The 25,897-nt window shown below is 46.9% G+C and overlaps 9 protein-coding genes and 1 non-coding gene across 10 annotated transcripts; 4 read left to right on the top strand and 6 right to left on the bottom strand.

The window, feature by feature from the left end:
• Positions 1 to 1,010: 1,010 nt before the first annotated feature.
• On the bottom strand, positions 1,011 to 2,357 carry GIQ15_03310 (uncharacterized protein; the record flags this gene model as incomplete). The annotated part of the gene is made up of 3 exons (XM_033550727.1): positions 1,011 to 1,196; positions 1,407 to 2,120; positions 2,181 to 2,357. 3 exons carry the CDS (start codon positions 2,355 to 2,357, stop codon positions 1,011 to 1,013), a joined length of 1,077 nt encoding a protein of 358 aa, XP_033407888.1.
• A 953-nt stretch (positions 2,358 to 3,310) lies between these two features.
• GIQ15_03309 (ARP2/3 complex subunit) lies at positions 3,311 to 4,566 on the bottom strand (the record flags this gene model as incomplete). Its single annotated transcript, XM_033550726.1, has 6 exons — positions 3,311 to 3,390; positions 3,449 to 3,497; positions 3,553 to 3,653; positions 3,711 to 3,846; positions 3,913 to 4,441; positions 4,505 to 4,566. 6 exons carry the CDS (start codon positions 4,564 to 4,566, stop codon positions 3,311 to 3,313), a joined length of 957 nt encoding a protein of 318 aa, XP_033407887.1.
• A 272-nt stretch (positions 4,567 to 4,838) lies between these two features.
• Positions 4,839 to 7,814, top strand: GIQ15_03308 (DOM34-interacting protein 2; the record flags this gene model as incomplete). The annotated part of the gene is made up of 3 exons (XM_033550725.1): positions 4,839 to 4,855; positions 4,914 to 5,168; positions 5,234 to 7,814. The coding sequence occupies 3 exons, from the start codon at positions 4,839 to 4,841 to the stop codon at positions 7,812 to 7,814; spliced, it is 2,853 nt and encodes a 950-aa protein (XP_033407886.1).
• A 962-nt stretch (positions 7,815 to 8,776) lies between these two features.
• GIQ15_t0021 lies at positions 8,777 to 8,867 on the bottom strand. The gene has a single exon. It is a non-coding gene; the product is annotated as a tRNA-Lys (tRNA).
• A 690-nt stretch (positions 8,868 to 9,557) lies between these two features.
• GIQ15_03307 (guanyl-specific ribonuclease F1) lies at positions 9,558 to 10,021 on the bottom strand (the record flags this gene model as incomplete). Its single annotated transcript, XM_033550724.1, has 2 exons — positions 9,558 to 9,670; positions 9,745 to 10,021. 2 exons carry the CDS (start codon positions 10,019 to 10,021, stop codon positions 9,558 to 9,560), a joined length of 390 nt encoding a protein of 129 aa, XP_033407885.1.
• Positions 10,022 to 11,390: 1,369 nt separating this feature from the next.
• On the bottom strand, positions 11,391 to 12,720 carry GIQ15_03306 (zinc ion binding protein; the record flags this gene model as incomplete). The annotated part of the gene is made up of 2 exons (XM_033550723.1): positions 11,391 to 12,358; positions 12,513 to 12,720. The coding sequence occupies 2 exons, from the start codon at positions 12,718 to 12,720 to the stop codon at positions 11,391 to 11,393; spliced, it is 1,176 nt and encodes a 391-aa protein (XP_033407884.1).
• A 576-nt stretch (positions 12,721 to 13,296) lies between these two features.
• Positions 13,297 to 14,911, top strand: GIQ15_03305 (uncharacterized protein; the record flags this gene model as incomplete). Its single annotated transcript, XM_033550722.1, has 4 exons — positions 13,297 to 13,329; positions 13,399 to 13,750; positions 13,812 to 13,975; positions 14,030 to 14,911. 4 exons carry the CDS (start codon positions 13,297 to 13,299, stop codon positions 14,909 to 14,911), a joined length of 1,431 nt encoding a protein of 476 aa, XP_033407883.1.
• A 940-nt stretch (positions 14,912 to 15,851) lies between these two features.
• Positions 15,852 to 16,712, bottom strand: GIQ15_03304 (uncharacterized protein; the record flags this gene model as incomplete). Its single annotated transcript, XM_033550721.1, has 2 exons — positions 15,852 to 16,214; positions 16,269 to 16,712. 2 exons carry the CDS (start codon positions 16,710 to 16,712, stop codon positions 15,852 to 15,854), a joined length of 807 nt encoding a protein of 268 aa, XP_033407882.1.
• Positions 16,713 to 17,925: 1,213 nt separating this feature from the next.
• GIQ15_03303 (uncharacterized protein) lies at positions 17,926 to 19,705 on the top strand (the record flags this gene model as incomplete). Its single annotated transcript, XM_033550720.1, has 2 exons — positions 17,926 to 18,776; positions 19,318 to 19,705. 2 exons carry the CDS (start codon positions 17,926 to 17,928, stop codon positions 19,703 to 19,705), a joined length of 1,239 nt encoding a protein of 412 aa, XP_033407881.1.
• A 3,117-nt stretch (positions 19,706 to 22,822) lies between these two features.
• GIQ15_03302 (methyltransferase) lies at positions 22,823 to 24,318 on the top strand (the record flags this gene model as incomplete). Its single annotated transcript, XM_033550719.1, has 2 exons — positions 22,823 to 23,630; positions 23,681 to 24,318. The coding sequence occupies 2 exons, from the start codon at positions 22,823 to 22,825 to the stop codon at positions 24,316 to 24,318; spliced, it is 1,446 nt and encodes a 481-aa protein (XP_033407880.1).
• Between the last annotated feature and the right edge of the window lie 1,579 nt (positions 24,319 to 25,897).

Below are 25,897 nucleotides of genomic sequence, written 5' to 3'. Positions count from 1 at the left end.
CGGATCTTAATGTGACCAATAGAACAGTTAGTACGTTCCCTCTTGGAGACCGTCCTTTATCCAAAGTCATGGCTTTCAAAAGTTGTCTCAGCTGGACGCGGATGTTGGATTAAGATGTTGGAGTCGCGGTACGAGCTAAGACATAAAACGGGTCCGTCTAGCCGCCCATGATTGGTTCCGGACGCGGTGGACGTCCAATGCAGGGATAGATATTTATATAGATGCATACACAGATGCATACCCCAGGCGAATGCACACAACGCATCACCACGTCTGACACGTCCAGCGCTCGCGCTTTCTCGGGTATATTTAGACCAGAACGCCGAGATGAAAGCCAGTTTCCTGGAGACCCTGGTGTCTCGGGGATGGTCTATTTGTGGTAAATATTGTGGCTTGTCAGTACGAGCTTAGTGCTGTTGCTTGAACGATAGACATACCTGGACCAGTCAACATTAATGTTGGCAATTGTATTGTATGCACTTACTGAACTGCCTTTAGACTCTAGAATAGCCTAAATCTCCTATAAATCCAAGCACCACAACCACAAGTTGTCATAATCTCTCATCGCCCTACACTTCATGAAAATGCCATAGTTTTAAACAGGCTCGACATCTCCACCTGAGCTCTGCTCCAGGACGGAGGTCGAGGCCTTATTCTTATGGTGAACCTGTCAGATGATAAAAACATAGCCATCGACGGTTTTTGGGAGTCTCGCAGTATTTGTTTTCTTGTCGTCCAAATATCCCCTGACGTTGACGTACACGTGACTTGACGGAGCAACCACCACCTGGGCAAGTGGACGTCAAGTTAATTCTCATATTTCAATGTCATATTAAAATATTTCAATCCAGTCATCAATGAGTTAAAGGAATTAACATATACATAATTTGCAAAGCATGATTTCATTTATTTTTGAATAACCTTGAAAGCAGACCAGCCAACTCCGTAACTTCCGTTCATTCCCTCGTTCAAGTCATAAAGTCGTTAAAGGATATCATCGAACATCATCATCAATCCTGTCGCCGGAATGCATCTTCACTGATTCGTTGTCGGTACTGAAACTCACTTGTGAAGTCGAAGAGGCAGTTGTCTTGAGTAGCTGCTTTCCAATAGCTGTCGCGGAAGAGTGTGATCTCTTCGTGAAAGTATTCCAGCCCCCTATTCAAGTAGTGCATCATCTGGAGTACACCGATACCCTGATAGGTGGCAGATAGTGCTTCGAATAGAATGACAGCCATATCTGCGCACCTCTCAATGAATGGCCGTCTAAGGCCAAGATTCTCCTCGTAAAGTAGGTTCATCCTACTGGTGCATGGGCAAATCCTCGATCCCTTAACGGTACATCTGCGAGAACAGGTACAGAGCTCCAGGCAAACACAGAGGTTATGTTGCATATATCCACGCACTTTTTCTTGACCTTCCCGGCGTCGGAATTCGCCGACTGTTATACCATGAAGCATGGCGCATGCTGCATCCCTGTTTGCTTGTATCCGTCGTTCTTCCTTGTGGATTGGATTTGACTTCCATGCTGGTGGAGGGGATCGAACCTTGGGAGAGGAGCTTTTGCCTTGCTTCTTCTCTCGTGCTAGAATATCCAGATACTTTTCATTCACGGTTGCGAATATCATCGCTGGGGCAGCATCATAGACAGGGTTAAGCCCACTCCATTGGATTCGGTATGGCGAGTTTGGATCTGTGATAAGGCTCTGAATATATCGACGGTAGCCTATCGGATCATCTTCGAAGTAACCTGCCGCCTCGCCCATTTGCATGGTCTGATCCATATATTCCTCCTGCTGCTGTCGAATGAGTTCCGTGTTGAGGACCCCACACACTTCTTCTGATAGTAACAGTCGTCTACATGCATCGAATATCAGTTTCAGATGCCAGCGCTCTGGCAGGCCCCTCCTTTCAAGGAACCTAGGGTTGATTTTCTGATGGCGAAAATTGAACTTGAAGCTCTCGTTGATTTCCATCCGTTGTATTTCATTCTTTATTCTTGCAAGTAAGATATAGAACAAGTCTTCCGTTGCTGAGAGTAGTTTGGAAGGTGATGCTTGCGTTAACTCTGTTTCAACTCGAGCAATGTGGAATTTGATATCCGTCGGCGTATTGTCAAGCTATGCTCTGACTGTTAGCCGATGCATGTTGCAGGTAGTTATGTCGCTATTTTCACTCACCTCTGCTCCAAAGGCGCCCAGAATTTCAGCTATCATCTTCGCAACGCCATATATCTTGGAATACGCCACAACGACTCTGTCATGCCTTTCTGCTTTGCGCTCCGAAAGAGGCTTTGGGCCACAATATTCAGCTTTAGTTGACCCAGGAATATACCTCACTGGCTGGAGAAGCTCCATTTTCTTTCAGGGTATATCTTGCCACGGAATAACTTGGAAGGTTGTATGAAGTAGATAGGCGAAACGACGCAGGGGGTGCCTTCGAGTGTCAGAAGTCGATGAAATTCGATAACCGAGAAGAGGAACAGAAACCTCTAGGTTAGAGAGAAGATAGGTGCTCATGATGGAAAGAAGAGAGAGAGAAAGAGAGAGATATTATCCGGGGGCTGGTGGCTGGTTCTTCATCGTGGGAATATGGATTCACCTGGGTTTCCTATTTAGGAATCAAGGTTTAGTGTTATAGAGATCAATGGGAGGATGGGCTAACAAACCCCATTCATCATGCTTGTTATCACACTTGTCAATAGCTTTTTTGATACAATTAAATTCTTAATTAAAGATTTTTTTTAAACTACAAACTCGATTTTGACCCTCCAAAATGTCTGGTCCATTCAGTGAATACTAGTCTTAATTGTTACTTGAACAGGCTTTGCCTATACGTATTGAGCTACATTGCAATTCACATATAAAGCATTGAGCTTAACGTGTTTTCAAATCACCAAGTCAATTCCTTTTTACTATAACGAGCACGTCAACCCAAGTACTGCTAATTGATATCATGTATAATAGGCCCCTTAGTTTCTAACTTACTCGTCAATCAGGCGGCCAAGCTTCCACGGGTGCCCTTTACAGTAAAGGCCAAATCAACTAGCATTGAGGTTATGATACCGCGTCTTGGGAGTCAAGCCGACATAACTGACACACGTAAGGATATAGTTGGCAGATTCAAGACGGAGATAATGTAGCAAGAGGGCCGGGAGCCTTAATGGTTTTATTTGGGGAAGGATACATGGTATTTAACTAGACTTAAGCTGTACTTGCATGGGGTGTAAGTCAACGGGAATGGTCATCATAGCGCTGAAGAACCAGCAGCACATATTGGAGAAAGACATGACATTATCAGGTTATTTCCACTAACCCTGGACACGGAATGTCCTCCCGCTGGCAGTCTTTCGTTCCTTTTCTTCGTTTTCAGGTCTCGCACGGTTGAGAACTAAATCGAGTGTTAGTTTCTGTTCACCTTCAGGATCCTTATATATGACCGTCCTTACCTTGCAAGAAATCTGCTGTGCGTTTCCGCATTCTAGTGTGGATATATGCCTGAATAAAAGAGTCAGTAGCTATTAAACTTAGCCAGAGGCGGCTTCAAACAAACCTTCGAAGCTTTAATATGGTAGTGAAAATAGTCCCGGAAAGTTTGTATGTGGGAGATAGTTTCTGCGCGTTTCTGTGGTAGGAGGTGACGGGGATAGAGAACTATCAATTATTAGCCAAAGTTATACTCAGGCACGTAGCTTAGGGTATTAAGTATACCGAATGTAATATAGCCAACTTCTCCATTTCGAGCATCTTTGAGACCTGGAATACCCTGGAGTTCTAGAGGAGGGTCGTTGCGGAAGAGGACCTGAGGGGCGTTTTGTATAGCCCGCTTTCGGACATCGGCAAATTCCTATCGTGGGGTCAGATGAAAATTAAAAAGATATATGTAGTAAGTAATGGTATTGGAAAAACGTACCTGAAGGAATACCTTTCCGAAGATCCTATCTGTCTCGTCCCTGAAGATTGTGCTGAATATAACGGTGACGCAATCGTATCCCGCCTTGACAAATATGGCCTCCTCATCTCGGTAATGAACAGTCATTACTTCCCCGCCATCTTTCAACTGTTGTGGTAAAGCTTCTAGCGAGTATTTATTGGATTCCTCCTCAAGTTTCTGGAATTCCTCAAATGCTTTCTCAAAGGGCGAGGCCATTGCATTTCGTTTGAGAAGAGAGATGCTCATAACCAGTTCGTCCTTTGCTTCCTGCTCAGCTGGGAGAGCATCGAGGTCTATCAAAATAGAGAAGTCGTATCCAGGCTCCGGGGATACGATATATGGCCCATACTCTCTTTCCAGGACACCCTGTGCCCCATATTGTACCAATTCACGGAAGCATCGTACGGCGATGGAGATGAGGATTCTTGATTTAGTTTCGGGAGTGGAAACGTGGAATGTGACACCGTCGAAATCAGAGACTACCTGGTCTATGGAGGCGGGGGGAGCTCTGCAGTTGCTTGTCAGTCCTATTCCCTATATCAAGGCAGCGAGTATTGAGTGGGGTATTTACCCAGAGAACCGCTCAGTTAGGAGCGAGTGTATGAGGACGTTGTGATAATCCAGCAGAAGCATTTTCAAGGGAGCAGTATCATGAAATCAATTCCTATAATTGCGCCTCGCAGCTGTCATATAAGTAGCGTTTAGATCGTGTTTCAATGCACCGTGATACCTCTCCATGGGCTGTGCCATGCGTTCACTGTCGACCGGATTACGTAATCATAAGACTTGCTACATTGGTCTATCCAGGCGACCGCAGCTAGTTATCCATGTAAATATTTCTTTGCGCATTCGAGATTGAAGCTTGTGGAGCGCAAGTGTCGAATCTTTCTCTACCGTGAGAGAAAATGGTGAAGTCATACTTGTACGTTTATCCCCTTCGTATGCTACATCTAATTGTTGCTAATACCTTTTTTCTTCAGGAAATTCGAGGCTTCAAGGACATTTGGCCTGGTCACTTCCGCTTCGGCAAATGCGGTATGGCTAAAAGATGAGAAAACCTCCAATTCGGCGAGGAAAACTGGTGCTGGACGTGCAGTAGTGGGCGCTGGAGAAAATGTTTTGTGCTGGGATATAAAGAAGGGTGATCTACTCTCGAAATGGAGTGACCCTGATTGCACGGCGCAAGTGACGGCGATTGCGCAGAGCAAGACGGACGAAGATATCTTCGCAGTTGGGTATGGCCTTCCAAGCGAGCTTCTATACTATCTATCTTGCTCCAGTACTGATTGTGTGGTTATAGCTACGAGGACGGTACAATACGAGTATGGGACTCAAAATTCTCAACAGTAATGATATCTTTCAATGGCCACAAATCTGCTATTACACAGTTAGTCTTTGACGGACAAGGCACCCGTGTCGCAAGCGGCTCAAAGGATACGGACATTATACTCTGGGATTTGGTATCCGAGGTCGGGTTGGTGAAATTGCGTGGGCACTCGGATCAAATTACCTCGCTTCATTTTTTGACCACCGATGCCGCCGATGATGCCGAAGTTCTGGCGCTTAGCCAGCATGAAGGCTTCTTGTTAAGTACAGGAAAGGATTCTTTGATCAAAGTTTGGGATCTCTCTTCTCAACACTGTATCGAAACCCATATTGCGCAAGGAAATGGCGAGTGCTGGAGTTTAGGTCTTTCACCAGACCTAAGCGGTTGCATTACAGGAGGGAATGAAGGTGAACTGAGAGTATGGTCAATTGATGCCAATGCGATCAAGGAACTCGCAAGGGGGAAGGCCGAAGTAAACAGCACCAAGGTATTAACTGACAGGGGCAACTTGTACCGTAGTGGAAAGGAGAAAACGATCGGCATACATTTCCACCCACAACTAGATTATGTCGCTCTCCATGGTTCCGAAAAGTCGACAGAGGTTTGGCGAATAAAGAGTGACGAAGAGGTTCAAAAGAGCCTTGCAAGGAAACGCAAACGTAAACGAGAGAAGGCTCGAGAAAAAGCAGGAGAAGGCGGGGCGGAAGCGGATATCGATATGGCTGATTCTACAGCCTCTGCTCCAATAACGGAGGTTTTTGTGCCTCATACTATCGTTCGAACGGGGGGGAAAGTATCTTCAGTTGACTGGATGGGTTCCAAGGGATTGCAACTACTCGTGGCTACAACCAACAATCAGTTGGAAACCTACAGCATTACACCAGCTGAGAAGAAAAAATCAAAGGACAAGGACGAGCCCGATTACAGCCGTGTGCTATCAATTGATATACCAGGCCACAGAACGGATGTTCGTTCACTCGCTCTAAGCTCCGATGATAGAATGGTATCATCTGCGTCAAACGGAAGTCTCAAAATCTGGAATGTGCGAACAGAGACATGTTTACGAACCTTGGACTGCGGCTATGCACTTTGCTCTGCTTTCTTACCAGGTGATAAAATCGTGGTTGTCGGAAACAAGAACGGAGAAATCGAAGTATTTGATATCGCGTCCTCAACGTTGTTGGATACAATCCAAGCACACGACGGCCCCGTCTGGTCACTTCAGGCACACCCAGATGGAAAATCTATGGTCACTGGAAGTGCCGACAAGACTGCCAAATTCTGGAACTTCCAAGTCGTCCAAGAGGAGATTCTCGGAACGAAACGGACTACCCCAAAATTAAAACTCGTCCACACGAGAACTCTGAAGGTTACAGACGACATTCTCAGTCTTCGTTTCAGCCCTGATTCTCGTCTGCTGGCTGTCTCACTTCTGGACAACACTGTTAAAGTCTTCTTCGTCGACTCACTGAAACTCTTCCTTAACCTCTATGGCCATAAATTACCCATCTTGAATATGGATATTTCTCATGATAGCAAGATGATTGTGACTTGCTCAGCTGATAAGACCGTACGACTATGGGGTCTTGATTTCGGTGACTGCCACAAATCTTTCTTTGCCCACCAGGACAGTGTCATGGCTGTTGCGTTTATGCCTCACAACAAGGAAGGCGATGGTCACAATTTTTTCAGCGTAGGCAAGGATCGAGTGGTCAAGTACTGGGACGGCGATAAATTTGAGCAGATTCTAAAACTGAGTGGTCATCATGGTGAGATCTGGGCTTTGGCAATGAGCCACTGCGGAGAATTCATTGTCACCTCGAGTCACGATAAGAGTATCCGACTTTGGGAGCAGACGGATGAGCAAATATTCTTAGAGGAAGAGCGAGAAAAGGAGATGGAAACCTTATACGAAGACAACCTGCTCAAGTCCCTAGATGAAGATGACGATGAAGAGAAGGCGGAGGCTGTGGCAGCCGGCAAACAAACAGCCGAGACTCTTACTGCCGGAGAGAAAATCATTGAAGCGCTTGATCTTGGTATGGACGACCTCGCACTGCTACGAGACGCCGAGGAGAAGAAAATTGCACCCCCTACCCGACACCCACAATATTTGGCTCTTGGAAATATATCCGCCGAGTGTTATCTTCTTAACGTTGTTCGGAAAATACCCGCTGCCTCACTACAGGATGCCCTTCTTGTCCTCCCCTTCACCAAACTGCCAGCCCTTTTCACATTTGTGAACATATGGGCCGGAAAGGGATGGGATATCCCGCTTACCTGCCGTGTACTATTCTTCATTCTCAAGACGCATCATACCCAAATTGTCACCAGCAAAATGATGAAGCCAATGCTCGACTCGATTCGTTCTCACCTTCGCCAAGTTCTAGACAGACAAAAGGATGAAATGGGCTACAACCTCGCGGCTCTGCAGTTTATTGGCGGTCAGGTGCGAGAAAAGAGCAAATCTGATTATGTTGATGAAGATTTGTGGGCGCAGGATGAACAGAAGCAGACCGGAGTCAAGAAGCGGCAGTATATGTCTGTCGCTTGAGAAAGATATCGGCAAGTTGTTGTTGGTTAACCATATCATTATTTTGGTTGCAAGTTAGCATAAAGGCGTGTGTGGAAATTACAATCATTATGCATTGGGGTGGGATACCAAAAAGCTGTTTTTATTCCTGGGCTTCGCGTTTTACGAGATGGCGAATTGGATGGAGTTTGTAAAATATATCTATCAAATTCGATTGAATAGAAATACAATGTTGTACATAAAATAGTATGTTTATCAAGATTCATTAAATACTCTCCGATAACTAAATATATTAGTGCGACTTGAAGAAAATGTCAAGCAATCTCGAAACGGGTTGGACGTAAGTCTCCTCCGCTATCCCATTCCTTCCTGACATCATTATAAGGTCGATATCGACTCATCCAGCTCGCCTATCACTCGTTGACTTCGTTACTAGCAGTCAACTAGCGAACATATCTAAGGCAGAAGGCATATTAGCATCCTGCAAGACCAAACAAAAGGTCGTCGATTGTGGGTGAATGACAGAACAGAGGAAAAAGTCCAAAGCCATTCCAAAACCATACACAAACTTTCTTCAGCAGAACCTTTCTAAGCATCGACGACATAAATAATAAATTAACCCGCTCCTGTGAGGGTAACGGTTGTCATACCTCTTCCGGCTCTTCCTAAAGTAATTGGTTCGTGTGGTATTCATCATATAAAAGATGTGTATGGTTTGGAAAACACAGCATTGGCCTTCATACCGTGGAATGAAGTGCAAAGCGGGAGTGTAGAGCGCGCAGAATTGACTTACATTGCTAATTCATTAGTTCATCAACCAGCTTAACACCGCTGTCCAAGGACTGTGTGAGGAAGCCAGACAAGCGAGGAAGTGAAGACTGTAAAAATGCAAAAAGCTCAAGCGACTTTTATGTGAAGCAAGCCGTCACGTGGAATTACATAATACCCAGGAGGGAAAAAAAGAAAAAGGGAAAAAAAAAGAAAGCCGAACGCGAGGCTCGAACTCGCAGCCTTGTGGTGTCAGACCGTGTATACTGTAAAAGCCACACGCTCTACCGATTGAGCTAGCCCGGCTTGATGGTGGTAGGGAGCACTTGGAGAGTATATACCCCAGTACCAGTACCGCCATGCTTCTGTACCCCCTATTTATCAACACTCTGTACAAGATACAACATACCACTGTCTACAGAGTAAAGAACGTGAGGCCGATATGTCAGAGTGTTAGAGTGAATTTGCTTATTGAATATAGGGGAACAAGAGCTGATAGTACTTGCATAATACTGGGCCTTTTCTTCAGGGTTTCCAGAGAACCACTATCACGCCTTTCTACTTCTACCTCGAAAGTCGTTGGCCGACGATATTGTGCAATGAGTGGATGTAAAATTGGGCCCTCCCAGACCTTGGGAGAGCAAAGTGCCTCTGGTAGGTGATTGGTTGTTAAAGAAGTGTGTACGTATAGATTGTAATTCAAATAAGATAGATCTAGATCCGACAACAATATAGTTCTCTACGGGCCATTCACCCCATTGACAGAGAATTTAGTCCCAGTAGCGCTATTTGAAATTTTCAGTCATGAGTAAAGCTGTTCATAAATTCTTGGCTATATACATATACTAAATCTCGCAACACAACATTCAAATGAGAAGCAACCATTGCCGCTTCTACTCTGCAGTCCGAGGAGATTATAAAGTATTCCCCAACCAACTCTTAGTTAGCCACCTCAGTTAAGAGATAGTTAACATCAGTCTTCCCAGTCCCATGGATCTAGCTGGTGCCGGAGCAGGCAACGAAGCCGCTGCCGCTAGCGCCAGTGTGAGTGATTTGACCAGCCTGCTGACAGCTTCCGGTGATGATGACACGGTCGGCGCCGGGGGAGCCTAATCATACATTGTCAGTAACCCTTGCATCTTGTATATCTACTTAATTGATATCTGTAAAATCGATCACATACCTCCAGTGTAGACGCCAGAAGTGCGGAGGGGGAATTCATAAAAGGGACCGCTGAGGCCCTGGAAGTAGAAACCCTCGTAGTTGTGGTAGACGTGGGGGTAGGTAGAGCCGCCGGCGGTGCCGCCATTTTGGACGTAGCCGCAAGCAGCATTGCTAGCAGCGGTCACTTGGCTGGAAGAGTAGTAGGTGCTGCCACAGGTCGTGGCACCTCTGGCCTGCAGAGTAGCTGGGGCAGCGGTGGCAACGGCCACAAGGGAGAAGAGGTAGAGGAACTTCATTTTGTCTGGTTGGGTCTGAGAGAATACTCGGAAGAATGTATTGAATGGATTGTATGCTGCTTGCTTGTTGGATACCAGCTAACGCCAGCAAGGCCATCGACCCTTATATAGCTATGTAACCAGACGGAATACATATGTCTCGAATCAGCCTGACCATGGGATGAAGTCCGTAAATGGAGGGGAACCGTCGATCAATGGCAACATGCTAGAGCTCTCCAGCAATTCATCCCGCAAAGTTAACGAAGACGAACCACTCAAGCCGCGTTATTATCAACATGTGCGAGTGGTGGGACCAAAGTTGCATTAGGGACCTATCGGTGATAATATACGAAGCTCAAAATATAAACATACGAATATCAGGTGATATCGCTGCTAAAGCTCTGTAGAGGCCTGTGGTAGGCTGGCGGGAGTGTCACCCATATCATAATCGACATCTTAGTGGCTGATCCCCCAGGAGTAGGCACGAATCCCTGGTGCATGAAGAGCGGATCTGAGCTCCATTTCGAAGTTTGGGACGGACGTCGCCGAAGCTTTCTTCTTCGGCTCTCAAGCCCATCGCTTCGAGTATTCCGATGTCAGTTAGTTGAATATGCATCCTACTGCCGGTCGATTAGCATGTATGCAGTGTGAGCTGTCTGGTCTCTGCCTTGCCATCGTTGGAGAGTTTCGTCCTCGTTAGTTACCAAAGATTGAACCACGTTGACACGGCAGCCGTGCTGGACGGACTGAATGTAGGTTCTGCAGAATGTAACGGCCAGCCTTGCACTCCAAACCGAGTGTGAGCGTACATAGGTGCATAGTGATATAGTAGACTATGTATGACTCTGGACTGTCCGACTTGAGCTCTTGACGTGTGGTAGCTTTGGCCTTGGCACCTCGGCCCGCACGCAAGGTCGACCAAGCGGTCCATGCCGAACCCATACCCATGGACACTGGCGGGTCAACAAGAGCTTCTATATACTTATGTTTGGACGCATGTATGTAGGAAGCGTGAGCACGAATAGCTGTCTTGAAGGTTGCTACGGAATATTTAGCAGGACACCATGTGAAGGAAGCTCCGTGCTTCCACATGGTGCCTTGTAGATCTTACAGTAGAGACTATGATCCAGGATGAACAGTCTTAACATAACTATAGGGGGGAGATGCAGAGCTTCCTTGCATGGAAGTGCGATCATGTGGATACACAATATGTAAACAATAATAGTACGGAGTAGATTCTCGGCTAGATACACAGAAAAGGCCCGACATTCGCACATGGATATCTAATTTAGCGTCCCAAAAAGCAAAAGAACCAGCGTAGGAAACTCGTAATATTTCATATCAGGTAGCCTGTAGAAGACGAGCAGGGGATGGTAGCATGAATGGACGTTCAGTCCGATAGCTTCATGGTTCCGCAAGCAGAACATGTCCACCATTGCGATTCCATAAAGGCGCCGCAACAATGACACACCCATCCAAGAGACCGCTTTGACGGCGGTCGTTCGTTCTTCTCTAGGTCAATTATAGCTTTAATAGCGGACTTTCGCGGCTTCATCCTGCTATCCCTTGCAGAGGAGGAGGCCGCTACTGGCCTAGTGAACCCATTGGCGGGGGTTGGCTTGGGGTTCGACTTGGAGGGAGGAGGCGGTGCATTAGTTCGCTGGCCACGTTCGGTCGAGCACACCTCACAAGAAAGGAAGAGAGGTCGGTTAACGAAGGTACACATGGAACATGTCCACGGCTCTTGATCGTTTTTATCCAAGGTCGATGAACCAAAAGTAAGATCTGACGGCGGAGGTCCGGAGGAGAATATTTGTGGTAGGGCCGTTGAGGATGAACTTGTGGGGTATTGTGGTTGAGACCGAGGGCCGGCAGGGTTCGATGAACTAGGAGGCGTATAAGAATTCCCATACTGCTCCTTCTCCTCCTGTTGAATGAGATCAATGTACGCCTCCATAATTGCTCTCTCGTTTGCATCATCCATTTCGGCCTTTGTTCGGAAACCATTGCGAGTAGCTTCGTCTGCAAGCCTGTCACCTTCAGTAGTTCCACTGGCACACCCCTTGGTGACTACTGTTCGTCTCTCAGCTGCATCGGCAAGGACTCTCCGCATATCCGTCCCTGGTAGAACCGGCGCGCCTCCTAGTTTCTTGCCAGAGCCAACAGTCAATACGCGACGTTTTTCCGCAGCTGCTCGTGCAACCCTACGGGCTTCGTCCATCGGTATCCGTGAACCACCTAGCCGCTTGCCATCTGAAAGGAAACCTTCTCCGGTATAGCCCCTGCTAAGTAGCTGCTCGTGTTCATCGCGTAGTTGGTTCCATAACGCATGGAATTTTTGGTCATGCGGGCCATGAACTATATGACATAGTCTAGTTACAATCAGCTCGGCTCAACTCCTGATACGTAGGCTCTAGTATTGGCTGTCCGACTTACTCATGAAGCATGGTATCAACTACCTGTTCTATTGGAAGAAACTGCCTCTCATCATATGGTTGCCTTAACCGAATACATATCTTCTCCCCGTAGTTCACATTCAAGCCTAGTAAATTCGGGGTTGAAGGATAGAATTCGCACAGCGTTCCAACTCTCCACATCCGCTGGCGCATAATAGGCTTAACCATAGAAGCAATCTTCCGCAGCGTCATCAGGGCTTCTGCCTCACGGGGCCGATGCTTTTCATGCTGATATTCTGACACGAGGGGATCCAGCTCCCTCATCTTGTCGTATGGATAACTAAGAATACGCGCCTCGCGCCGTCCGGAGGTAAAATGGTATTAAAATCTTTAGTTTGCGTGATATCAGGCCGGAGAATATGACCACAGCTCATAAAGCTAGCATGAATCAAGTGCAGACGTTGGGTATAAATATCTGGACACGCTGGCGCGTAGAGGAAGCAGCAGGCAGTGAATCTGTAAGCATTGAAACAGAGACAAGCAAAGCGGTTAGTCAGTGCCAAACCTCATCAGAGCATTTGTCATCCCATTATTTATCTGCTCTATAATTAACCGCCGCTGTCGACCCTTCCAGGGCCTTCTTCTCTTCCTCTTTCGCCTTCTCAGGCTCCTATCCAAGCCAACGCGGCCTTCCAAATAGGAGAAAAATCTTATCTTATCGCGCGATCTCGGAGTTTTGTGTTGTTCCGCCCCGATGGCGGAAAAGGACGGCAGAATCTGTTGCATAACATCATAGTCGAGTTTCAGAGCTTTTGGATAATTTCAACTTGTGAGCACGAGGAGAAGAACGGGGGTTGATAGCTGCGATTATATACGGATCAGCGCAAAAGCGACAGCAAGATGACGAGCGATGACCAGTTCTTCTTCAACTACGTGAGTATTCTTTTACCTCGGAGCAGGTAACTGAACGTATGGACATATATATACTGACCTAGCTATTAGCTTGCATGGGTTCCTAATGAAGTAACGAAATACTCATCCCAACTCGCAGACTCGATCGATAGTCATGTTGAACGAGCAGCTTCCTACATTCAGGAAACCCTATCGCAGCAGACATGGATACCGTCGTCCATAAGACCACCGCCCAACCCCAACTTCTTCCCAGATGTTTTTCTTCCTCCGAAATCTACGTTTGAGAGATGTCAGGACTGGGTTTCGGCACATCGAGTACTAGCCGTGTCGGCTCTGGCATTCGTTGGAACAGGTGGTGTTATGTTATACGGACAGCGAAAATTTCACGTCAAGAAGAGAAGAGCTCGGCGAGCGGGCACCGGAGCTCGAAAGGAGATTGTTGGTATGTATCGAGTGCTTCCATAGCTGGCCCATAAATGTTCAGATGAGCTGATGATTGACAGTCATTTCTGGATCGCCGCATGAGCCGATGACGAGATCTATTGCTTGTGACCTTGAACGACGTGGATACATTGTCTTTATTACCGCGACCTCAACGGAGGAAAAACAGATTATCGAGAGTGAAGGACGAGAAGACATACGGACGTTATGGTTCGATTTATCACATGTAGGTGTTAGCTTCTATCATCTCCATCTAGCCTCTATCTAACCAATTTTATAGTCTCCAGCAACCCCATCTGACATACACCCTTCTCTCTACGTCATCCAATCTCTTATCACAAATGCCCAGGCTCCATTGCATGGAATGCCACCTCACACTTGCCAGTTGAGCGCCGTTATCCTCATTCCATCTCTAAACTATCCCACTGGCCCCGTCGCGGCGATACCAGCTTCAAGCTGGGCCGACACCATCAACACCCATATTTTATACCCAATTCTCACAACACAATTCCTCCTACCGCTCCTCACACTAAAATCAAACACCCCTTCTATCGTCTTTATCTCTCCAACGATTCAATCCGCACTTTCTGCGCCATTTGCCAGCCCCGAAGTAGCAGCAACACGAGCAATATCAGGATTCGCTACAAGTCTACGCCAGGAGCTGAATCTTCTAGTTTCATCCAACGGCAAATCTAGTGGTGCTATTGATGTCATCGAGATAAAAATTGGAAACTTGGACTTTGGCCGCCAATATCGAAGCGGCCAAAGACATAATAATAAAGGAACAGAGGTTCTTGCATGGCAGCCTCATCAACGCGCTCTCTACGGATCCACCTATCTCTCGAGTATTGATTATCGCCTAGGATCTTCAGGGAACGTTGCCCCGAATTCAAGCCCGGCAAGGGAGCTACACTATGCTATATTCGATGCAATTGCTCCCACAAAGAAAAACTTGTTCGGATGGCGGAAGAAAAAGCCTCGTACCATTTATGTCGGTCGAGGGTCTATCGCTTACAGTATAATTGCCCAAATAATTCCAGGCGGAGTGGTTGGTTGGATACTTGGTCTGCGACCAGGCTCCCCCGCTGCCCCTAATGACGCATTCGATGAAGACAACGCGAGCAGCAGCGAAACAGGCTGGGAGAGAGTTCTTGGAGCTTGAAAGTCTCTGCTTATCCGCTTCACGACATGAGCCCCCCTCTATGTATTTTTATTTATCATCCCCTCTTCCTGTCACATCTCTCATTTCATGCATTGGCTGGTCTCTCATCTCTTCGCATGTTCACTATCCGAACGAGGCGTTCTGGGGGAAATCGTCTGGATACTACTCCGTATATATAATGTTATGATATTGTTTATAGCTAGTGACTAATATAATCTAAGTGATCTCGTTGGGACCATCGTTTACCATGTGGTGATAGGAAGTACCCTGTAGAGTGGTCCTTTGCACTCTTTGACACTTCGGATAGGTTCGTAATGTCGTATCCGGGCATGTTAGAATTCCATTCTTAAGGATAGGGGTCAGCTATAACCATGCATGACTTCACGTCCAGCATTGTGGCCGAGGGAGCTTCAAGCGGACCAAGACAACGGGCCGCCTCCTCGTTAATTCCAGCTTCCTTGGTCCAAATGTCGACGAATAGGCAAAGTCTGCTTCAGCTCTATCAACAGAAAGGCCCAGGCGACAAGCTAACATCCCGTTGTGGCGTTCTCGCTTCTACGTGGCTTTCAGGAGTTCGCGCAGGGTGAAAGCATGCATGAACAGGCAAGGATATGGGATGCTATCCCTCCGCAATCGGGTTTTCTTAGGAGAAGTGAGAGTATGGTATAATATTAAACATTAAATAGGTGTCCTAGATTAAGTCTGAAGCCACTTAAATAATCATTACCCTGGGGCCGGAATCCCATCAGTATCAACCTGGGGGAACACGGGAGTATGGTATCTCCTATCATCGACCAGCAACAATATTAGAACGCAGAAAACGCTAAGTCGCGGATAAATAGTTATCAAATAGAAGATAGTTGAGGTCAAAGTGAATATTATATCGTATCTTCTCCTTCCCCGAGCGGGTGCAAGATCCTGAAATGGAAAAGTGGTATGGTCACTTCCTTACCCTCATCTCTTCATCTTCAGTGCCTCGAGATGGTGTGGCGAGTATTCTCTTATCGCCCGTTAGACGCCTTCGAAGCCAGATTATAAACCAGCATACGCCAAACAAAACAGTGGCAGCTGCTGCGATCCCGAAGGAGTACGCAGCCACGCGACCTCTATGTTCGGAATGAACTCCCGGATTGAGGAAGGAGTAGGTATAGAACCCTTGCGTCGCGCGGGTGAGGTATGCCAGAGACAGGTATAGCATGAGAAGGAGGTAGAGGAAAGGGAGGTGGATGAGCGGAAGAGGTTGTGTTGCCGTGAAGATTAGTTCAAAAAGCGCAAACCCCGATTGCATCGCATGTTGGGAAACCTATCAAGGAGATTAGTGAAGTCCATCTTCTTTCAAGAGAAGCAGAAGGCATACGTTAGACCAGCCATTAAACATCTCTGGAAACCATGGTGCCTCGAATAGCAACCCCCAATAGACTATTGTCACAATAAACGGAAAGACAACGATGGTCGTATAGAACAGACTGTGCAGCGCACGCAGGAACCGCGGTGTCTTCTCAAAAAACACCGACCGACCCGTTCGCGAGTAGAGGAAGCTGTGAGCTGCTGCGAAAAGGAAGTAGAATGCGATGCCCCAGTAGCTCAGGTTGGTGAAGTAGCTGAACGAGCGCCGACTGTTGACGGTCAGGCCATGTGTGCCCTGCCAGCCGAAGATGACGAATATGGTCGTGAACGAGTAGAGGGATATAAGGGCGCGAATGCATCCGAGGACGAAAGGCGAGAAGAGCCAGGAGGTCTCAAAGGCATGGAGGCAGTCTTGCGACGGGTCTGCGCCCATGAGGCTCATAAACGGGCGCATCTTGGTGTATCTCCCTGTCCAAGTCGTCTGGAGGTGGTTTCTCGAGCTATCGCATAGTCGGTCGACGGGTATTTATGCGACGAAGAATGAGTGAGACGGTAGATAGGGGCGCAAACTAGTGTTTTATATCGCGTTCGCGGTCGAGGAGAGAGAATGTCAGGCTGATGTCACGGCCAAGCGTCGTAGGCGAAGGCTTTTGGACCTTAGCGACCGTCCATGGAAGCTTGTTCTCGAGCCACGGTCAAAGCCGATGTTGTACCAGACGCTCAGCCCTCCCAGCGATCGATCAGGGCGAATCTTGTGATGGCCTTGCATGGAGGCGCATGGATGGAGGCATCGGTGATGCCGCTGTTAAAGCGACTGGACCTCTTATGCCGGGGTATCATTGCGACGTTGTTACCATTACTACGAGAAAACCATCCCTGGCCATGATAACCGTGCTATTGTTGACGCTCGATGAATATATGCAAAGAGTATCTTCCTGGTCAGTCTTCGAACATGAATCTACATATGGATACCGTTGTTGACTAAATGAAGCAACATATCAGCTGCTTGATATCTCGATATCGAAGGAATCGGCCTCTCTGACAGCAACCGCCGACCTGTTCTCAGGCCACTATCCCTGCAGCGGTGATCCCATAATCTGATTCTTCGTCTGCGGATTGAATGCAGACGGCCACAATTGAACCAGCTCAGATCTTACGCGGTACAGCAGTCATCATGCCGAAGAGTTACGGAACTACGTACCCTATCATTATCTAGCGGGCGAGCACGGTCTTCTATACCTTCCTGGCCGTCAGCAAAGATGGCAGTGAGCAGTCGTGAAGGCCAGTCTAGTCTGTCCCATTGCTTCCCACTGCGCAGGCCTACCGATGGCTATGCCAGTAATAACTTTGCCCTTTACGCAATCCCGGTCGAAATAATAGGAATAATCGTCAGCTTCCTTGGATATAAGGACTTGCGTTCCTTGCGACTTACATGCAGGCTCCTGTACGAGAGGACTTTGCACTCCTTCGGCCCTTTCCTAGCTACCTTACGAACAGATTTGTCCTCCCAAGGCCTACGAGAGCTCAAGCTTATAGCTGATCAGCCGCATTTAAGCCGTTATGTCCAGTGCCTCTCCATATCTGACGAGAGTCACGGGAAGCTAGGACTGGATCTACTCTGGGATCGATATCCGTCAGGCTTCCTTGCTTCCCAGTGCCGTGTACAGATGCTTCGCGATATCCTGGCTCTCCTAGTAAACTGTCGGTCTTTTGAGGTCTACTACGGGGCAACGCCAACGGACCAAGATACTCCTGCTTCCTTGGGTGGTAGCAGCGCCGCCAGCACTATCCTGTATGCCATCGCTGAAAGAGGCTTACCGGTCAAGTCTCTGACATTAGGTCAACGAGCCGGTTATGAAACAGAGACGGATATTTGGGCTCACGGCAGCGTCGAGGGGCATTTGTTAAGTATCCACGATTTTGAAACGCCAACATTCATCACTGCGGTATCCTATCTCCAAAGCCTCACACTCAAATATGAGTTAAAATTCCAAGGTGTCTATTGGACCCTAGAGCTACTACGCGCCGCCAACAACCTCGAAAAGTTACATGTCTGCTTTGATGTGCATATATCGACAGCCTACTTCTTTCATCACTTAATCATCAGGGATACACTCCCGTGTCTGCGAGAGCTTACTCTCGAATCCTGTTTATTCGCTTCGTCAGGCACCGTTATTGCCCTTCTTCGCAGTTTTCGCTCAACTCTACGTGTTCTTTCACTCAATCGCGCTAGATTAGCCGCCAACAACTGGATATCAGTTCTTCATGAGCTTCGAGATAATATTCAGTCCTTAACCAAGATCAAATTGTATGATCTAAGGGAGGGCGTGAGAAGCAGCGAATCGGCAGGTATGGTTGTTAATTTCCCAGGGCTACATGAGAACAAACTTTTCTTCAAGAGGCCCAGAGCGGAGACCCCCTGGATAGATGACTGGGAAAAGGAAGTGGATGCTGAATATAGCGGCCAAGATATGAAAGCAGCTTTGCAAGTCATTGCAAGCATAGCGAGGGTTGACTAGTAGGGTTATTAATATTCTGTTATGACCACAGACATGTTTGCTTCCACAGCTACAGTGGTGTGAACTAGATAAGAAGTCCATCATCGTTTCATGCTGAAGACATCATACCTGAATGAAATACGTATAAACAATGTTAAGGAGAATATTCATTAGATTATTGGGACCTATGCTGACAATAGCTTTGATGGGTCATTATCCTTCCCTGCCATGCTTACACTCCATCGCTTCTCACTCTAGTAACCTGCAGGCAGGGACATTTAAAGGCATGTTCCTCCCCTCCATCCTCAGGTCAATCTAAGGAATGGAGGCACACGCAGGATACCTCCAAACACAATATGCCGAGAATCCCACACGAGCTCCAACGATTAAGTATCACTTCAGTAAACATGATCCAAAGAAATGTAGAGGAGAAAAGGAATAGAAATATGTCTTTGGATATAACATCATAAAAGAGGTAGGAGGGTGGCGACCACCCGAGTTTATAGCGGTCGTTTAAACTGCTAAGAAACCTGGTATCAGACCTTGGGCTGATCTTTATAGCTTGGTGGTGGTCCTTCTACCGGGTGGCTCGAGATGCCATCAGGATGTGATCGTGGGAAGTAGTGTTGCTGTTGACCTGATTGATTTGGAGTATATATCTGCTGGGGCGGCGCGGGGCCTTGATTTGGAGCATATCCATACTGTGGCGAGTGCTGTTGAGGAGGCGGTGATTGTGCAGGATAGGGGTATGGCTGCTGTTGCTGCTGGGTATAGGTTTGCTGCTGGTATGGTTGTTGAGAATATGGATCTTGAGGTTGTGGCTGTTGAGGGAATGGCTGTTGAGGGTAAGGCTGCTGTGGATAGGGTTGTCCATTCGGCGGTACAGGTTGAGGAGTCATGTTTTGCAGGGGAACCGGCTGGGGAGGCAGCGGGCTACCTTGACCCATGACGTATACATTGGTTTGGTTCCCTTGTGCTCCAGAAGTCGCGGATGCCGATGCTGCTGCTGATGCTTGAGGTGCAACATATGGGGCGACAACGGTGGTGTTTCTTTTCCTTAATCGGAATAATATAGCAATAAATATTATAAAGAAGATGATGCCGCCAATGACTCCTCCGATCGTAGGTCCATAGCTATAGTAATAATATCGTTTGGCAAGCTGGTGCGGTTCAGCCGACCGTTGGAGGTAAGGTAAAACAGACATCGGTTGAGAGAATATGCAAGATTTTGACAAGGCTGTCAAAGGGCAAAAGAGCTTCACAATATAGAACCTAGAGGTAACAGTCAGTATATTTAGCCCTTAGACTGATGAAAGATGTTTTGCAAAAGGTCATACACACCAAACGGGCCGCTAATCCTCTCCAATCGAGAGTGGTATTCGCTTTTGCAGATGCGGCTATCAATAATTGTTCAATCAATTACCACAAGAAGGCAAAGAGAAGCTGACCCTCGCGGTTCTCGAGCGCCTCTTGGTGATGATGCGCGACAAAATATAAGAAATCAAGCTGAACTACGGCTTCGTCCTGGGGGTATATCGCGTATTAAAGAATGACCTTTTCGCACGCTTGACCCTTTTCGCTTCATCGTCCCGTCCCTTAAATCTGTTTTTCGTGGGTCTAAGCCCTGTGCCTCGTATCTGGGGTGTGAATGGGCTCCGCCCTCAGCAAATTCATGTTAGAGAGTGCAGGAACTAGCGGTCCCGCGTAGAAAGACACCATGCTCCGCACGCTGACTCCTCTAGGGCCATAGTCAAAATTTAGGCAGGAAAAAGCACAGGTCGCACGCTTAATCACTGGCGAAGAATGGGATAATTAGCGAATGGGGGTCGGAACACAGTAATATCCCTCGTTCTATGACCTGTAATAGCATAAACATCCTGAAAAGGGGAAAGAGCACAAGCTCGTATCCCGGTAAGCCTTAGGTTTAATTTTAGAACTTCCAGCTTCTTTTTAGAGATTTTAAGCTTAGCGGGAGCCCGGGGGCAAGTGGAGTAGCGAACCGGCTTCTGATTGGTGCATTGAGCCCATTTAAACGAGTCAGGATGAGTAAGCATAACACGTTGTAGAAAAGCAACAACGCCAACAAGCCATCAAGCATTAAGCCACAAAGCCAACAAGTCAACGAGTCAAAAAACGAGTCAACAACGAGCCAACAAAAGGCGTAGGGAAGCTCTGTGGCTTGGGCGCAGCAAACAAGCTGGAAACGATAAAACGCCGTTATCTCTCTCGGTATGATATGCTCTCCTAGAGTTACGGATATCTGCCGCCTGGAGGTTTGGTTTTAAATCCGTCTTCCAGGGGATAGTCATAGTAGTGCGTCATGTCACGAGGCAAGGGCGTGATTATTTGGATTTAATAACACAATTACCTATAAGGAGGAGCCCCGAATGCCCTGCAACGACCGTCATCGGAGTACATCAGGCTGCGAGCCTGCTACCATATCCTGCCACCCCCTTGATAGAGATATGGAAACACCAGGGTTAGATGTCAACGCTTACTGTTATCCAGGATGAGGCTCCAAGTTACCCTGTTACCAATTAGGGCCGAACAGCCGCGACGGACAGCAGGGTTCTATACGATGTACTCCGTTTGCCCGTCTTTCTTGCTCCCCTGTCACATTTAGGCCTATCCCTTTGATCCTGGAATTTCAAGGCTTGGAGAGGAGTCAACAAACTCAAGACTGACTTTACGGACACCGTTCTCCTCATTTAGCAGGCCCCCACATGAACTGCAGATAATGATTTAAGAGTCATTCCATACATATCCAACACCTTGCCATTGGCTGAGCTTACTTTACTCTTAATCACTAGAGTTGTGGTTCTCCAGCTGCCGAGCAACACTACTGGACCTGAAATACTATGGTTTATACGAACATTTCCCTACCCTAACGGACCTCTACCTTATTGTGCCTCCTATCTGCGCGATACAGGGTAGAGATATATCAAATTTATTCTTTTATTATCCTGAGTCATCCCGCTGTTACGCATTACGCAGCGTGATTACACAGGTTTCTAGAGAAGTGGATGCACATTTCTCAGGCAACCACCTGTGGCGAAACCCCTGGGAGAATGCTCGAACATTGGGAGGTGCATTGGCCGAGGTCAGGGAGGTGATCGATTTTAAGAGGCCAAGGGAAGCTATTTGTGAATTTTCCTCTGCACATCCATTTGAGGATAGTTCTACGGAGCAAAAGTAGATTATCTCTTCGATGGGGATTTCGGTTTTAAAATCTAGATTAATAGATGAGTTTCATAATATATGAGGAGCAAGATGTTAGTGATCGATCATATTTAGGGATTCGCAAATCTTCTTATAAGAATGAAATATGTTCAAGAGTTATACATACTAGGTGTTCACCGAAAAACAGAGCCTGCTATGGAGTAGACTGGAACCAACTCGCCTGGCAATACACATACAGAAATAAATAGAAGGATCGTAATTCCGGGGATTTTCTGAGGTGAATGGGCTGACTATACCACAACTGCCCAGGACTTGGCTTGTTCTTTGTCTGTTACCGACCATTGTATAAGTTTCCGTAAGATCTACTCCCGTCTCAATTGTGATTGGGCTGCCGGGTAGATTGAACATAATTCATTGTTTGACTTGCATGGTAGGACAGAGGACATCCCACATCACAAGTGAGGGATATAGCGACATTTATACGCCCCTCTTCAAGCTCAGGTGCCCAAGGCAGGATTAATATATGGGTATATACTACTACCTTGTTGATCATTGACGGTGGCTCTGAATGCCATATAGCAATCCTGATAGAGACATATGGCCGTATCGTGCTTCATCTCCCTTTACGTCTATGGGGTATCAAGTCTGACTATTCAGAACAGATGTTTATTCCATTAATGCCACATGGCCAGCCAGTTTTGGCTTTCACCTAGTTAAACGAGTGTAACTCTAAGCATCAAGAGGAACAATATATAAACCTCAAAGAGCTGCCGTCAGTGTATTGGAGGAATGGATTATTTCAGCCTTGGTTTCTCAAAGTCAACATCACGAAAGGATCTTTTCTCTATTCACATACCAAGAACCACCATTAGGTTATTTGCTAACAATGGCTGCCTCCGCAGAAAGTGTGTTCGATGCCCTTGGGAAGAGCTATGAAGACGCCTACGCCCATAGCCCGGGGCTGCACAGGATCATCCAGCGTGTGCTCACCACACTTCCACCAGGAACAAAGGTTCTCGATGTTGGTTGTGGAACAGAAAAGCCAGTTTCTCAAACGCTCGCCGCAGCTGGACATGATGTCTCTGGAATCGATATTTCACAGACAATGGTTGATATGGCTCGAAAACAGGTGATAAAAGGCTCCTTCGAAAAAGCAGACATGAGAACATACCAACCCAGAGTTCAGTTTGATGCAATATTTGCGGCCCTATCTTTATTTGCACTCTCTCACAGAGAATTATCTTTAATGATGCTAAAGTTCTGTGAATGGCTCCATCCAGGGGCCATGCTCGTTATTGGAATTATTCCCAACACCGAAACAGGAGAATGTATGGATATGCTTGATATACCTTTCATGGGCCATAGCTTCAAGGGAACGGTGTGTACGATGCGTGAATGGTATGATATGATAGCAAAAGTCGGAATGGAGGTGGAATTTACACAGATGGACCCTTTCCAACCGAGGAGTCCGTTGTGTACCAAGGAGGACCACTGTTATATCATTGCCAAACGAACAACACAACACCCCTTGCTGGGACCGTATCCGATGCCGACGCAGTATAGAGGTCCGCATCCACTGAGCGAACAAGCATTTCAACCTTTCGCTGAAAGGTTTTCTCGCGATGACTTTGACGCTGTCCTGGAAGCGCTTGGGAAGAATGACAAGATTCTAGATGTGGGCAGTGGGCATGATGGTAAGTTCGAGCATTCCTTATGAAGAAACCCACAGCTGATGAAAGGATAGAACTGCCAGTGGCTATTGCCAAACGTCATGGCAAGGCCTATTCTATAGAGCCAAATGCGGATAGGAACGCCATCATTTCAAATAAATCCCAAGTGCATAACGTTGAGATCCTTCCAGGAACTGCAGAGAATATACCGTTCCCAGATAATACATTTGATGCAGTTGTTTCGATGTGGATCTTGCACTACGTGCACGATTTAGAGAAGTCTCTAAGAGAGATGACTCGAGTCGTAGATCCACGATTGCCCCATGCAAAGATCGTTTTAGTTCAAGGGGCACCGGATAATGAGGCAGTCAATCTGGTCAACCAAGCCTGCGCCCATTTGAGTGCTGACAATAAACTGCCTGACCATCAGGGTTTCCTCCTCCACAAAGCCTCGGAAATATTCCGAGAGGCCGGGTTCACAGATATAACCCTTCGCCGAGTCGATGTCTACTGCAAGTTTCCTGAGGAAGATCTCTCCGAGCGTTGTGCAAATGCTGCTGAAATATTGGCCACTGCCTGGTTCGAAACCGATCCGAATCTGGAAAAAATGAAGCAAGAGTTGCTTCCGGCGTTAAAAGCCCATTTCGCACATAGACCCGACTCTATAGGAGACGAAGGCGTCATCTTGATAGCGAGGCCGGGGCGCGGCTAGGGATATCAACATTCATAAAAGAAATACTGGCTGCTCACAGCAATTCTTTCCTAAGCCTAGACTCAGGCCGTAAACGAGCAATATATCCCCGCTCTGAAAACCCCCTTCATGTCAAGATATAACCATTTAGATTGAGGCGTTGTAATATTTCATTTTTCGCTGATACCACCGGAAAACTGTCTGTCGCAGGGTGCTGGCTAATATGAGATAAAATGACAAGAACCAACAGGTCGTTTTATTTGACTTCTAGTCGCACTGTGACTTAAAGGATAAATAAGCCAATAAAACGATCTAGATCCGTTAGTTAAAACGAGAGCCTTTAAAATTAACTAGCAGTTTAGAGATATGCCATTTGGTTGGCTAACTTAGATAATTAATTACTCGCATATAGACTCGGTAGCCCACTTCCCCTTTTTCCGTTAAAGCGCTGGAGGGGTTATATTCCCCTCACACCATAATCATTCAAACTGCCGAGCAAAGTTCTTAACATATTCGATAAGGTTGGCTCTTTGTATTCTAAGGATTTATCGCTACTCCTGGAGGCTTGATGAATATTATCAGCAGTCAGTCCAGCCATCGCGAACATGTGATAACTGTGCCCGATGACCAACCTAGCGACGTATGGACGGATTTACCTCGAAGAAATATTATCGTCTTGTTATTATGGGATAAAAAAAATCTTGTTCCGTGCTTTGGGTGCCTAAGAAAATGCCCAAGAAAATGCCTTGTATCACGCGGCCTCCCAACCAACCCGCGCGGCCAAGTGTATAACTGGCGTGATATATTCCAATACTACGACCTGACCATTCACGAACGGTACGTTCCATTTAACAAGTTCCCAGCTGACGCTTCGGACAACCGGTTAGGAGGCGCTTGCGTCCAATGGGAAAATAAATGCTACTGGCCTTTGTGAAAAGCAACTCCTTTCTACCACGTCTATTAGTCGGATATACACGAGGATTAAGGCTGGTTGGCATTACGACACGCCCTACCTCTTAATAATGTTTGATATGACCGTTCCATCTGCCGGTAGATCGGTTCCTGACCGCCGATCTTGGTGGTAGGGTTGTTTCACGGGAGAGATATTGAATTCTCCGGCGTGGGCCATGGGACAAGCCGAATCACCGGCATAACGATAACTTGTTTGAACCGGGGATTTTGATGTGTGCTATTCCCATGGCTCATTTTTATGGTAGAAAGAAATAAAGATGTGCTTGTGGAAGTGTCGTGTATGACTGACACTTTGCTGTAGACTCAGGTATATGTCCGTGTTCCGAGGTAGGCCGACTGAACTGTATTTTTTTGATATGAATCAAGACATAATTCTTGCCCTTTGCAACGGAATAGGACGAATAGCGGTGTGAACATGGCAAACCCGCGTGCCATTCTTCCCAGGCTTAATCTCCCATGACATACACTCCTTTCACCCGTAGTCAACCTTCATTCCCCCATCCCCGCTCACAAGAGCTACGACGTTATGAACATCCCCCACACATAGTGATCGAATACCCCAGATAAGGCCTATACGGGGTAAAAGATGATATGCTCTGATCCCGTAGTGGTGCCTCTAATGCGGCAC

The sequence above is a fragment of the Arthroderma uncinatum genome (assembly GCF_011692745.1).
Source record: "Arthroderma uncinatum strain CBS 119779 chromosome Unknown scaffold2, whole genome shotgun sequence".
Lineage (NCBI taxonomy): Eukaryota > Fungi > Ascomycota > Eurotiomycetes > Onygenales > Arthrodermataceae > Arthroderma > Arthroderma uncinatum.
The sequence above is the reverse complement of the archived record's forward strand: the minus strand, read 5'-3'. Positions and strand labels throughout refer to the sequence as shown.